Here is a 13,856-nt window from a genome sequence, read left to right as displayed (position 1 = left end):
CCCCCAGACCCCTCTGCAAGGGGATCTCCAGTGGCCTACTAATGGGCTTTGGATCTCCACTCCACACTCCCCTCATCATTCACTATGGTAAGATTACGTAGCATTTTAGGAAACTTTTGTGTTTGTCCTGTCCTTTGAGAAAATCTATCAAGATTACCCCTCTGGAATTAAAGCAAAACTCAAAACACCAGTCGCCATAACCTTCTGGGTGGACCTCTCGACCTTGAATGTAATTGGTCTAGTCGAGCCCCTTGGAAGCCACTGTTTTGATTGGCTCTTTCTGAAGCACCCTAAGGAGACGCTGACAAGTGCATCGCTCAGAGAGCGTCGCGGCATAGCAGGGATATGTTTAAGCATGTTTTGTTTGGAATAAATTTGTGCATGTGTGAATGGGAACCTTAGCAGCAACACTTCTGACTGACCCTCGTCTTCTTAGAATTTACTCTCCGGCAAACTCTAGATGCTCTCACCCTCCTCTCTGTACTTCAATCTGCACATTAAACCGAACTCTCCTTCTGCCTTGCTTTAAAGAGTTTGATCTTATACTGTCCTGTGCGCTATGCATCTTAAAGGCCCTTCAGTCCACAGCCCCCTTTGACACAGAATCAGAGAGAAAACAAGAATGGATTCTGGGAATAAGTACAATGTAGGAGAGAATAAAGGAAGCAACACTACATTGTGAACGCTAAAGCCTATCTGTAAAAATAATGATCAACCTGAGGTTGCCGGATTCCAATCAAAATGTGTAGAAGGCAACAGGATTCCTGGTGGTATCGTGGTTAAGTGCTCAGCAGCTAAAGGAAAGGTTTGGAGGTTTGAATACCCCAGAAGTCGTGGGAGAAGGATGTGAGGCTGCTTCTGTAGGGCATTAGCACTCTCATGCCAGAGCTCTACTCTGTCCAATGGAACTGTTCTGGGTCAGACTAGATGCAATAGCAGTGGGTTCTGAAGTCAAACTAGTACTTACATCACTAGCAATATCTCCGGAAGCTTTGGCCAGCTGTACAGAAATTGCATCAACTGGGAGATCATAGCCTTTCTTCAAAGCTTCTTCCCATCCAAGTTTATAGAGTTTCTGAAAATTAACAACATTTTCATGACTGCCATTACTTCCAGAGTAAGCAAACATTAAGCAAAAATCTATTTGGAGAGTAGACACCAGATTCTAAGTTTTTACTTTATCTTTAAAGATACCGAAAACAGAACAAAACCGACCACCAGCAAAAACAGCAAACTGGTTGGATGAGTCGAAGAAGCACTGACTCACCCTCATGTGACCCGGCTTTATTTTCACTTTTGCCTCTGAGACTGCCTGCGTGAGCATGGGCCTGCCTGTCCAGAAACAACAGGGCCACGGGAGGGACTTTCCCTATTCTTAAGTACAGTCTGGCCTCACTATTTTAAACATAAAAAAATGGATTCTTAAAAAGCAGGCCACAATGTTTTATTTATATAAGCAATAAAAGTAATGGGTGATGAATTTCCTTTTACGAGTTTCAGTGAATGAGTGAACCTTTCTGAGTCCAATCCATTGAAAGGATGTACTGTGTGAAAACCAGCTAATCTTTACCAAGCCAGGCATGGTGCTGAGAGACTTGTTTGGAATTTCTCATTTTAGTCCTTGCAAATCCAAGATCACGGGCATTTTATAATTCTAGTTTTATAGATGAGAAAATTAAAGTTTTGACAAGTAGGCGATATGCTCGACATCTCATCACTCTTACATAGCAAAGTCAATACTCATGCTTCATTTGTTCGATGCATTTTTTTCTTCCATGCACAATGAATACTGTGATGAAGAAGTTCCCGAGCTTGCCTCCAGAGGGCGCACATCCACAGCAAAGGTCCTTTCCTTACCTAACCACACTGGGCCATTCTTTGTTTCAGTTTTATCTCAGTTGTTTGTCATTGCATCAATTAATCAATTCAATTAATTTCAAGTTAAAATGCAAAGTGGTGTTTTTTACATAGCTTACCTGACTGTATAGCGTTTGATTCTGCTTCGCCTGTAAAATATCTGGTGTATCTGGCATAACGTGAATCTTGGTTTTATCTTTATTCCAATCAATGGTATATAAATGCTGGGAAGTTAAAAAAAAAAAAACAGTTGAAATTTGAATAGCTATTTAGGACAAAGAAAGGGTAAACACACATATATATTTATATCTAGATATGTTTATGGACAGCAATTAAATGTACTCAATCATAAGTATAAGAATTATATTAGGAGCAAAAGCAGCATATGACTCAGGAGAGACACCAGACAGTCATTCAGAATTTTACAAATTACCTTTTAAACCTTTTTCACCTTCTAGAATGTATTGAAAGTATTAGAGGCAGGGCAATAAAACTATAAATACATTTCAACTTCACCGGCCGAAACCATTAGAAATGGGCAGGAGGAGAAAATGGCATGGGGGTGCTTTGGAGCTGGGACGCAGCTGAGGGGTCACAGACCCAGATCTCAGCTGTCAAACCAGAGCCAGAGCTTGCTGCCCCCACCTCACGTGGCAGCCATGTGAAAGCGCAGCTGTCCGGCCTACCCTGTTCATGGTGTGAGCGTTCTGCTTGGCAAGCACCATGTCCATGGAGTCGGTCAGCTTCTTAAACTGGAAGGTGCTAGGGTGCTGCCGGTATTTCTGGTCACTTGCATATTCGGTTGCCTTCTTGGCCTTCTCCACTTCTAGAGAACCAGCTGGACTCCAGCCAAGCCCTTTGTACCATTCATTGTAGTCCTGCTTATAGTCATTCTACAGAGAGAGGAGGTACATTCTACGTCATCTTATCACATTAGACACGAAAGTTATTTCTCAGCTGGGACAGAGGACGCCCCATCTCCCCTCCCATAATAGGAATCCAACCAACACCCCGAAAGAAAAGACACTTACATCGCTCTGTATGTGCTTCATATGCCTGCTCTGCTCAATGGTCATTGCGTCTGGAAGGAGGATGTACTTGTGAATCAGGCGCTTGTAGTTAGTGTTGCTGATGTTGGCTTGGGCATCCTTGGCAGCCATGACACTAAGCATGTCCGCAGGAGTATGGTAACTGGTCTTTGTCTTCTCATAGTTTTTCTTGTACTCCCGGTCAGACTGCATCTTACCCACTTGCATGGAATGGACTAATTTGGGGTCATCCTCAAGACTGCGGAAACCAACCATTTTCCCCCTCTCCTTTTCATAATTGTACTTGTATTTATGCTGGGAAGAAAATTTGAATAGGCATTCAGTGTGATTGTCTTTAGAAGTCATGCTCGTGTCAATATTCTGTACTTCATAATAAGTGATATTCATAGAGAGCTCTAGGGTTCATGAAACATGGTTTTCACATTTATCTGTGTAACTACTTTGTGAGGTGAAGAACAAATTTATTAATGTTGTTCCCGTTTTATAAATAAATAAACGGAGAACCAGAGAGGACAGTGGCTTGCTAAAACCATTAAGGATTACACTCCGGTTCTTTGGGTCAGATCATGCTGACTTACAATTATGCTGTTAGTGTTGAAGAGACAACTAGTATGTAATAAGAGTAAGTGACCAAAAGAAATGGGATATTCTAATTGATGTCCTGAGAAATCATCCAGTTAGTCACTTACTACTGAGAATAAGCTCAATTGTGAGATACACAGTTAATTTAGAGTACCTGCATATTCGTAGGACTCTTTTTCTTTTACTATTCTAAACTGGCATAGTAGGTAAGAAAGTTTTGTGTTTATCAACCACAACTTCCCTCAACAGATGGGAGATCTTGGTACATGAAGAGACCTCTTATTCTAGCTTATCTCCTTGTCGGTTTAGTTGTGTAAGTTAGGAGACAGACACTAGGAGAGCCGAATTATTCCGGCGTAGGAGAAGGAGAAGAATTTGGAGCAGTCAGGATAGTGTGGGAGTGGAAGTGGGTTCAATGGCTAAATGTTCTTACAAGTTAGGTTAGAAAGATAGGGTAGGTGAAAAGCAGAGATTAACAACATGAGAGAAAGGAACTGGGGAGTGGCCAAGGGTAAAGGGTTCTAAAATGTGAAAAGGTGCTCCTTCCATGATCCCTAAGTTACCATAAAGTATTTCTTGTGAAAATAACTCAATGAAATAACTGAGTTTTATATGGGTGGTATGTTCAGGGCAGTGGTATGCTGATACATCAGTTCTCTGGGGAGAAAAAAAATCCTAATTTGTGATGTCTGCCGATTTCTGTAGTGTAAAAATTCCGAGGAGGTGATGTCAAAAGACTAATGGTTTAGCAACTTGCAAAGCGTCCAGTTACTTAACCATCAAATTCCATGAGTCTAAATGAGCAGACGCTAGCAATTCAATGCATGAGCAATCTATGGGGCAGTGGGCAAGACCACCACCAGACTTTCACTAAGAAAACTTGACAAAGGTCTTTGGGTTTCTATAGGTCAAAACTGTGGTGATAGAGTTCAAAGTATTTTTTCTCGATCTGGTGAGTCAGGGACCTGGTGTTGATGAAGGCTATAATGTGGTGAGTTATCTGTTTGATCAGAAATACCAGAGAAAGCATAGAAACAAAGCTAAAAACAGGTCATGGGGAGCATGAGGCTCTTGCTAGCAGGCATGCTTTTTCATGCCCATGAATTGTTTGCAGAACTTAGCCTTTATTATTATTTTGGTTGACTGCAACCCACAGCCAGACGACTACTTTCGGTAGACTCACATCACTTGCAATGTCTCTTGATGCTTTGGCAGCTTTGATAGGAATTGCATCGGTTCTGAGATCGTAGCCTTTCTTTCTAGATTCTTCTAAAGAGAGTTTGTAGAGTTTCTGTAGAGAGAGGAAAAGGGAATGGTTTCTTCTAAATAGGAAAGCAAGGGCAGGTTCTACAACAGTGAATTCCTTGCTGTATTTCAGCAGAAAGCTGCATCGCTGCTCAGTGGCTAAAGGTTCTCACATGTAACCAAACTGTGCTTGAAACAACCCCCCAACCCCCGCAATATTATAAATTCAAACGTGCCTTTAAGAAACCACCCAAAAAAATGAAATAAAATTTCTGGTTTCTAATTCAGGAGCGCTGGGGGCATAGTGTCATGAGTTGGCAGTTCAAAACCACCAGCAGCTCCGCAGGAGGGAGACTGGGCTTTCTACTCCTGTAATCTGTTACACTTCTTGGAAACTAAGAGGGTCCCTGTGAGTCAGCACTGACTCAGTAGGAGTGACTTTGGTTTTATTTGGTTTATTCAGTTGTAAATACATTTTTAAAATGTAAGTTTATGGGGCTCTTTTTCTTTTAATACTCTTTCAACTGACATAATGGGTAAGAAATTTTAAAAAGTCATTTTATTAGGGGCTCATACAACTCTTATCACAATCCATACATCCATCCATTGTGTAGAGCACATTTGTACAGTCATTGCCCTCATCATTCTTAAAACATTTGCTCTTCACTTAAGGCCCTGGCATCAGCTCCTCATTTTTAGAAATTTTTCTATTTATCACTCCACCTTCCCTCGACAGAGGGGAGATCCTGATACAGGGCGAACATTTCACATTTTATCCAAAGAATTAAGGGAAGACTAAAAAATGCCCAGATTTTTTTTTTTAAATGCCCAGATTTTTATATCAAGAGAAAACTTCACTTTTTACAAAGGATGCCTTTATTTGTATAATTAATTTTGGGTTCTACCATCTAGAAAAATCAACAATTCCCGAAGTCAGGAAAATTCAAATCATGAAAAGAAAAGAAAAAAATGGACAAGATGGGAGGATTTCTTCACAACTGTAGCTAAGGTGAGAAGTAAAATGAAGCCTCTGTGCATTTTCTAACCAGTGAAGCACGTTGCTTCTCGTGAGGCCTGCCAAGAATTCTCTCGAGGTCCCTCTCCGTAACTTTGCAAAGCATCGCTACAGAAAAGGTCCTGGTATCCTCACTTCCTTTTATTTGCTTATTTACTTATCTAAAACCATTTTCATTGGGGCATAATCCATATACCAAAGAATTCAATAATTCAGTTACGTCAAGAAGAGTTGTACAATCTTTGCCACAATCAATTCCAGAACATGTTCTTCTTTCTTGTACTTCCTGTTGTTGGCTCCCATTTCCCCCATCCTCTCCTATCACACACCCCCTCCCACAAATCATCAATCCAGTTACTGTCCTTTATCTCTTCTTTATTTCCCCAGGCTCTTCTCTTCCTGCCCAATCTCTTGATTAGCATAAAGCACATAACCCGGAAGCAAAATGCAACCGTCTTTCAAACTTCGACCTGCTCAGCCCAACCTCCACTGACAAAAACACTCCAACTCTCAGCAAAGTGAGAGTAAAAAGAAAGGTTTTCACGTGTGGATGCCAACAAATTCTTTGAAAACGTTCATTTTCACAACTGAGAGGGCGGTTTAAAAGGAAGACGGTAACAGGGACATTATACTTACATCGCTCATATTAATAGCGTTTGCCTTTGCCAGAAGGATCTGGGGGCTGTCAGGCGTGACGTGGACTCTGGTCTTGTCTGCCTCCCAGGCTTGTTTGTACAGGCGCTGCAAAGTCAAAAAAGTGAGTGGAAATGGGATAGCAGCAGTCTAAACTCTCGAAAGGCGTCTATTTAATATAAATCTTTGTACATGTGTCATTATTTTATATATTTTAATGCTCTTTTTAATATACAGATGACTGTTGCTTAATGTCCATAATGTTCAATGTCTGTGAAATGAGACAGGTGATTTCAAAATGGTGGGCAGCAGGGGGCATCCCAATTCCCGCAAGGCTGTTCCTTACCCTGTGCCTTTCCCCATGGCTGGGTTGCTATCGACTCTGTAGCGCAGAATTTCTGTGAGTCAGAATTCACTCGATGGCGATGCGAGCTTCCTCGGCCCCTACTTTATTCAATGGCCCAGCTGCCTGGCAGCCTCTCTTTCAGCCTCAGGGCAGCACAGGCAGCTACGCCTCTGATCCTGCTAATGGCGCACTGGTGGCCCTAGTTCTCGCCAGAGGCAATGGCGGCAGTGGTGGTGACCCCAATGGCATAGGATCAGGAAGGAGTTGCAACAATAGGTTAGCCATAACCTGGGTCGCAGCCACCAGCCACACTCCCAGCACCCACAGATTGCTCCCCACCTGATCCGTGGGGCCACCTCTCCACACCCCCTTACCTCCTCCAGTCCAGATGTGCACAAAGTCCTGATCTGGCTGCCAGCTCAACCCCCAAGAAGCCCATTTATACACTCAAGGAAAGTTGAAAAACTTTATGTGAGCACAGAGCCTCCTTTTTCTCTCGCAGAGCGGCTGGTGAGTTTGAACCAAAGACCATGGGGTTAGCACTCCAACGCTCACCCAACAGTGCAACTAGGGCTCCTTTTAAAGTTATTAAAGGAAAATAATAAAAGGAGAATGGTTTTCCTTTAAAACACAAAAAAACAGTAACGTCTATCCAGTTGGACTTCCCTGATACTTAGATATTCATATCTGTGTTTTTATTAGGTAGGAGTTGTTGTAGCTTTTATTTAGAAATGGAAAATGTGCTTTCAAACAATTTAATTGAGAGGTTATTAGATGAAAAACAAAAGTGTCCTAATCACCCACTTTACAGTCGGACAATAGCTTCTCCATCCCCAAATTGTCTATGTTTATTAAACCCATTTAGGTCATTTAAAATGTAAATGAAGTAATTATAATACATAGCATTCTACATTTGGCTTTTTAAATTTACCGTTATAAATTACACACCATCAAACCTTATTAAAATGACATACTTCATTAATTTAAACAGCTGTATACTATTCCATTAGGAGGTATGCCCTAATCGATTTAACTAGCCCTGTATTGATAGACAAGGAGCTCTGGTAGCATTGTCCATGTCAGACTGCTAACCTCATGCTAGGGGTTCAAGCCCACCATCCACTGCATGGCAGAGAGCTGAGGCTATCTGCCCCCATAGTGATTTACAGCTCCAGATCCGTTTATAGGATCACTGTGCGTCCACATCTACTGAGGACTGTGGGGTTTTAGAGACATTTTGTCCTTTCCCATCTTTTTCTCCTACAGGCAGTGATGCCACCTTCCCTGTGTAGACGTGAAGATGGAAAAACGTGTCCCAACTATTGCCAGAGACTCGGTTGTGAATTCCTTTGTGACTGGCTGCTTTGTTCAGGGCATGCCCTTCCCACGGTGGTCTTATCTAAATCTTGATCAAAGAGGGAGTATAACTGCCTGGCCATTTCAGCCCAGTGTTGGGACACAAGGACAGACTTTCTACCCTGAAGAGCTCTCATGGGATTGGGCCTGCAACACAGTTGGTTTTCTCCCTCAGATCAATGCTGCTTTCGCAGGATGCCCAAGAAAATGCCTTGGACTCTGAAGTCCATCTAAGTTATCTCCTTCCAGAGACCTTAAAGTGCAGCAAATAATGTGTACAGATGTATGTTTTTGTACACTTTTGGGAAGGTATTCTATGGAAACCCTACACAGGGTCATCACATGTCAGAATTGACTCATTGGCTAGTGGTGGTACTATTGAATATGCCAACTCTAGGTATCAGAGTCCTGGTTCTTTGTGACTTTAGGGAGGTCACCTTGCTTCTCCAGGCTAGTTTCCTCAGCTCTGCAAGAAGTGGGATTTGGCTTTCTCATTGCCCAGCTGTCTCTCAGTGCTACAGATCCTACTCCTAGTGTTCTCATTTTTGCACCATGATCCTGAAGTTACAATCATTAAAAATGAAAGAATGGGAAACTTTTGCTTTATTAGTGAAAAAGAACACTTGTAATGGTTTCGCTTCTAAATCTGGCATAGAGATTTGCACCTTGTCTCTTTTTTTTTTGTGAATAATCTATGAACACGTTTAATTATGTCACAAAACAAGAGGCCTGCTCAAGACACACACACCCCTTCCCGTTGCCATCCTCAGAATGTTGTCCTATTGTAGGCCCCTTGCCTCATGGCCCCAGATGGCTGCGTGCATCTTCACACATTCAAAGCAGAAGGAGGATGTTCCTTCTCAAAGACAACTAGCAGACTTCCTCTCAGCGCTCGTTGGTTAGACCAGTCAGGGCTGGGTCATGGCCCACATAGAATGAGGTCATATTCTTGCTTTAGATCAGTTATAGGTCATTTCTTGGCTTGGAGAGCCCCTGAGTAGGCCAGATGGTTAAGTGCTTGACTACCAATCAAGAGGTTGCTTTGAACATACCCAGGGGCACGTTGGAATTCAGGTCAGGCAATCTGCCTCCAAGCAATCACAGCCTCTTGAAAACCAGTATACCTACACTGCACACACAGGATCACCATGAGTTGAAATAAAATTGATGACAATCAACAACAATGCCTTCCCTAGACGGCAGCCCCCTTCTCTTAAAATATTGATGCTAGGAAAAACTCAGCCTACATTCCCATTGCCATTAAGTGGATTCCAAATTATAGCAATCCTATAGGACAGACGAGAACTGGACCTGACTCCCTTGGCTATAAATCTGTATAGAAGGAGACTGCCAGCCACATCTTTCTTCTACAGAGCAGCTGGTGAGCTGAGCACTTTAACCATTGTACCAACAGGGCTCCTCGAAAAAAAAAAACCCCAAGGTTCTTTATTTTGAAGCCAGTCTTATCAAAATCTCTAGCAGTTTTCTGTGTTAGGAGGCTCCTGCGGATGTCTTGGAGACCCAACATATAACTTATCATTCCAGTGCACATCATTTTCTGCAACTGTCTAATGTCAAGGTTCATTCCCACCTCCTCTCTGTTAACCAAAGACATTTCTAATCATCGTCCACACAATATAACCAGTGCTGCTGTAAGAATGTTATTGTTTAAAACTTTAAAACAGACCTCCAAAGCCCATGTTGTTTATGGCATTATCTCATGGTGGATCTATGTAAAACTTCAGTAAAGCACTTCTAAAAGCTAGAACAGTTAATGATCCAGGAAACTGCTTGTCTACAATTGCTCTTGTGACTACCCAGAAAAATCTCTTGTTCAGAATGCACTCTTGTTACGTACTCTGGGGAATTCTCTGGAATCTCATCAAAGCAGTGAGGCATCAGGGATGGGGTGCAACACCCAATTGGTTTTAGCAGGATATCCTGCTGATTCAGCTTCATGAGTTATTACTAAACCTGACCAGAGAAAGACTTATTTTTAAAGGTATACATTAAAAGAAAACCAAAATCCATTGCTGTGAAACCGATTTTGACTCATAGTGACCCCATAGGATAGAGAGACTCCCCACAGAGTTTGCAAGGCTGTCTTTCTTTACGGAAGCAGACTGCCACATCTTTCTCCCTGGGACCAACGGACAGGTTTGAACTGTCAGTCTCTCAATTAGTAGTCAAGTACATTACCACTGTACCACCAAGGGTCCTTATTAAAAAAGAGGGGATCCAATTTATTCTTTTCCCTCTGTAAGACAGAAAGGTCCTCAGATAAAACACTCATCTGCCAACCTGCAGGTTGGCAGTTTGAACCTGGCCAGCTGTGCCACGGCAAAGGCCCTGGGGATCTTCTCCCGTAAGGAGCACAGCCAAGAAGCCCCGACGGAGCCATCCCACTGGCTTTACCACCCTGGGGCACCAGGAGTCAGAATTTGACTTGATGGTAATGAGTTTGCTCTTTTTACGTTTATGAGGTTGGAGGGTTCCTTGAACATTTTGGGGGGTGGGGGTGTCATTCGTCATGAATATTTTATCTTAAAAAAAATTTTTTAACAAGGACCACTGCTGAAAGTAAACCTTGATATGCTTTATATGAGAAGGCTTCAAAAAGCTCGTGGGAAATTCCATTGTCTTGTAATTCCATCCCCCCCCCCCCCCTGCCAAATTTTCTGCAGCCTCTGGGAGCATGTGTACTGCCAAAGAAAACACTGGGTTAGCGAAATCTTTAGAGTCAGTGTAAGCTGTGCCGGGATTCTCCCCGATGCCCAAGGGACTGGAAGACTTACTTCATTCATGATTTTGGCATTATTCTGGGCCAGAACCATGCTCATTGAGTCCATCAGTGTGGAATATTTCAGCTTGTCTGGGTGCTGCCGGTACTTCTTATCACTAATGATCTCCATGGCTTTCTTGTTTTTCTCGGCCTCCAGGGAGCCCAGAGGGAGCCACCCAATGCCCCTCATGAAGTCGGCATAGTCAGCTTTGTACTGATTCTGCCGAGAAGGGAACAGGGGGAGACATAACCAAAGCGGCCAAGAAATGAGAGAGAATTTACCATTCCATAATGCCCACTTCAGCTTTCAACCAATCATACCACGGTAATGAACTTCAACCATTTTTAAGCTGTACTTTTTATCCTTTGGGGCATTTCTTTGCCTGAGAAATTGAATTTGTTCTCGTGTGTCCATAAAGAAAAAGGGCTAAGAAACACCAAAGAGGCTAATCTGCCATAGACCGTCTCCTTGGGACTGTGCTGGCCTCGTTTTCTACGCACATTCCCCAGCCCTTAGATGAACGGAGGACTTAGGAAAACTCCTTTCTTCTCTTCTCCTGCATTTCATCGCTCACCACTGTCTGCTCCTTTGGATGCACCAGAAATCTTCCTGGGACTTTGGCCGTCTGCTGTTCCTCAGCTCTGGCACGCCCTCTAAAATAATACTGTGCTCACTTTCATTGAATACTTAAACACCTGTATGGCACTTAATAACTCAGTGTTATTCCCAAAGAGAAAGATAGGCTTGGTATGGCTTTTAATTTCATTTGATTTGGTTTTGAATTTAAAATACACTTTCTCACTGGACACCAAGTGGATTCTAGAGTGGAATTGTTGATTTTCAACTCCTTCTTTCTTCCTCATATTTATTCTAAAAGCTGCCTCATTTATTACCTCTCAATATTTCACCAGTAAGTAAGACAGGCAAAGTCGGAAGTACCACAAGATAAAAATGGATTGAGTGTGAGGGGCAGGGGCTTTTAAGCTTTCCCGTTTACTCCTCCGTGAAGACCCTTTTATATTTCGCACACTGCTCCCCATAAGCGTACTTCCTTCTACATGTTCTTTCTCAAGGCAAAGTTCATTTGCTACTCCTAAATTCTGACTTCCACACTCACAGTGACAAAAGGAGAAAATCAGACTTTAGTTTCTAGAATGGATGCTCTTTAGTTAAAAAATAATAATAATAAATTCCCTCTATAGCACTAAATATAACACCTTGTGGGAAACTGTACCCACAGCCCTCTCAGGAATGTACATTTCTCGTGAGCTATAGTCATTCCTGGTTGGCTTCCTATGCATACAGCAAGTGCTCTTCAAATACTGTGGCTCTTACGTACATCACTTTGAATCTGCATCATATTTTTGGCCAGTTCAAAGCTCATGGCGTCGGGAAGCAGGTTGTAGGTGTGGATCACATTTCTGTAGTGGGCATTGGTAGCCACTTCCTGGGATTTCTTGGCGGCCACCACACTGAACATGTCCACTGGGGTGTGGAAGGATGTCTTGGATTTCTCATAGCCCTTCTTGTACTCGCGATCTGACTGCATCTTGGCCACCTGCATGAAGTGCACTAGCTTGGGGTCGTCCTCTAGGCTCCGGAAGCCAATGTGTTTCCCTTTGGCTTGTTCATAGGCTTGCTTGTATTTGTACTGTGCACAGAGGAGAAGGCGTGGCAGTGAACATGGTAAAGGAAAGAAAACACAGTATCATTCACGAGACCTCTTCAGTGTTTAAGAAAAAAAAAACAAAACATGTTGAAAACGGCTTCAACATTGGAAAGGAAGTTGTTCCCAAGCAGCCAGAAACCCAAGTGTTTTACTTCCGGTTTCTTCACTGCACAGTAGTGCAGGAAAACAAATGGTCTCAGCAAACCCAAGAGACAGGCATCTTTCCTCACGCAATTATCCAAGAAGCACCTTAAATTTAGAAAAGAGCCTGGCCATGTGTCCCCTCTGTCAACCATGCACATTTGTGTCCCCAGGAGCCCTGGTGATGTAGTGCTTACCAGTTGGGCTGCAGTCCCCATGGTCAGCAGTTCAAAACCACCAGAAGCTCATAGGATAAAAAGACTCAGCTTTCTACTCCCATAAAGAGTTACAGTCTCAGAAACCCACAGGGGGTCACTATGAGTCAGCATCAACTGGGTGGCAATAATTAGGTTTGTTTAGAATTCCCAAGAAAGGATTTGAATAATCCAAACCCTGGTTCCTGAGAACCTACCAGCTTGACCTAGTTGTGCACATTTGCTCAGCCTCAGGGAGGCCCAGCAGAACCACTCACGTCACTGGCGATGTCTCTTGAGGCTCTTGCAGCCTTTATTGAAATAGCATCCGGTCTCAGGTCATATCCTTTCTTCTTCTCTTCTTCCCAGCCAGCTTTGTACAGTTTCTGAAAGATGGAATAGGAAAACAACAGCGCCTGTTTACTCCCAAGGACCATGTACAAGCCTGGCATTCCATAACGCTCAGCCCCGACCAAGGGTCTCCTCTGTGTTTGCTCCGGTCGCGCATTTACTTACATCGCTCATGGTGATTTGGTTTACTTTGGAGAGTAAAATATCTGGAGTATCAGGCATGACATGAATGGTGGTCTTGTCTTTGTTCCATTTTTCAGTGTACAGTCTCTGCAACAAGAAGACCGGGTAGATGATTTCGAAGCAGGACGAGTCTGCAAAAATGCCACTTAGTAAAAGGGATTCCATGTCCTCATGGCCAAGGAGGTTATGTCAAATATCAGAAGGGGGACGGGGAGGAAGCCTTTAGGAACTAGAGGAAAGTTGTATGTTTCATCGTTGCTACACTGCACCCTGACTGGCTCGTCTTGCCCCGCCCCCTCCACTATTGTGATCCCAATTCTACCTTACAAAACTGGCTAGACCAGAGGATGTACACTGGTTCAGATATGAACTGGAAACACAGGGAATCCAGGACAGATGATCCCTTCAGGACCAGTGCCGAGAATGGCGATACTGGCAGGGTGGAAGGAGGG

The 13,856-nt window shown here is 43.0% G+C and overlaps 1 protein-coding gene across 1 annotated transcript in view; it reads right to left on the bottom strand.

Annotated features, from left to right (window-relative positions):
* Positions 1 to 13,856, bottom strand: part of NEB (nebulin) — a 247,820-nt gene that overhangs the window by 166,665 nt on the left and 67,299 nt on the right. The window contains exons 41-50 of the mRNA XM_004703932.2: positions 13,387 to 13,491; positions 13,149 to 13,256; positions 12,206 to 12,517; positions 10,879 to 11,085; positions 6,385 to 6,489; positions 4,672 to 4,779; positions 2,889 to 3,200; positions 2,544 to 2,750; positions 1,977 to 2,081; positions 968 to 1,075 (exon numbers count right to left, since the gene is read on the bottom strand). Coding sequence (XP_004703989.1) covers positions 968 to 1,075; positions 1,977 to 2,081; positions 2,544 to 2,750; positions 2,889 to 3,200; positions 4,672 to 4,779; positions 6,385 to 6,489; positions 10,879 to 11,085; positions 12,206 to 12,517; positions 13,149 to 13,256; positions 13,387 to 13,491 — 1,677 coding nt within the window. The remainder of the gene's footprint in view (positions 1 to 967; positions 1,076 to 1,976; positions 2,082 to 2,543; positions 2,751 to 2,888; positions 3,201 to 4,671; positions 4,780 to 6,384; positions 6,490 to 10,878; positions 11,086 to 12,205; positions 12,518 to 13,148; positions 13,257 to 13,386; positions 13,492 to 13,856) is intronic.

This window comes from Echinops telfairi, unplaced genomic scaffold, assembly GCF_000313985.2.
Source record: "Echinops telfairi isolate 266 unplaced genomic scaffold, ASM31398v2 ScPeMD7_4;HRSCAF=17, whole genome shotgun sequence".
NCBI lineage: Eukaryota > Metazoa > Chordata > Mammalia > Afrosoricida > Tenrecidae > Echinops > Echinops telfairi.
This window is presented reverse-complemented; position numbering and strand designations above follow the sequence as displayed.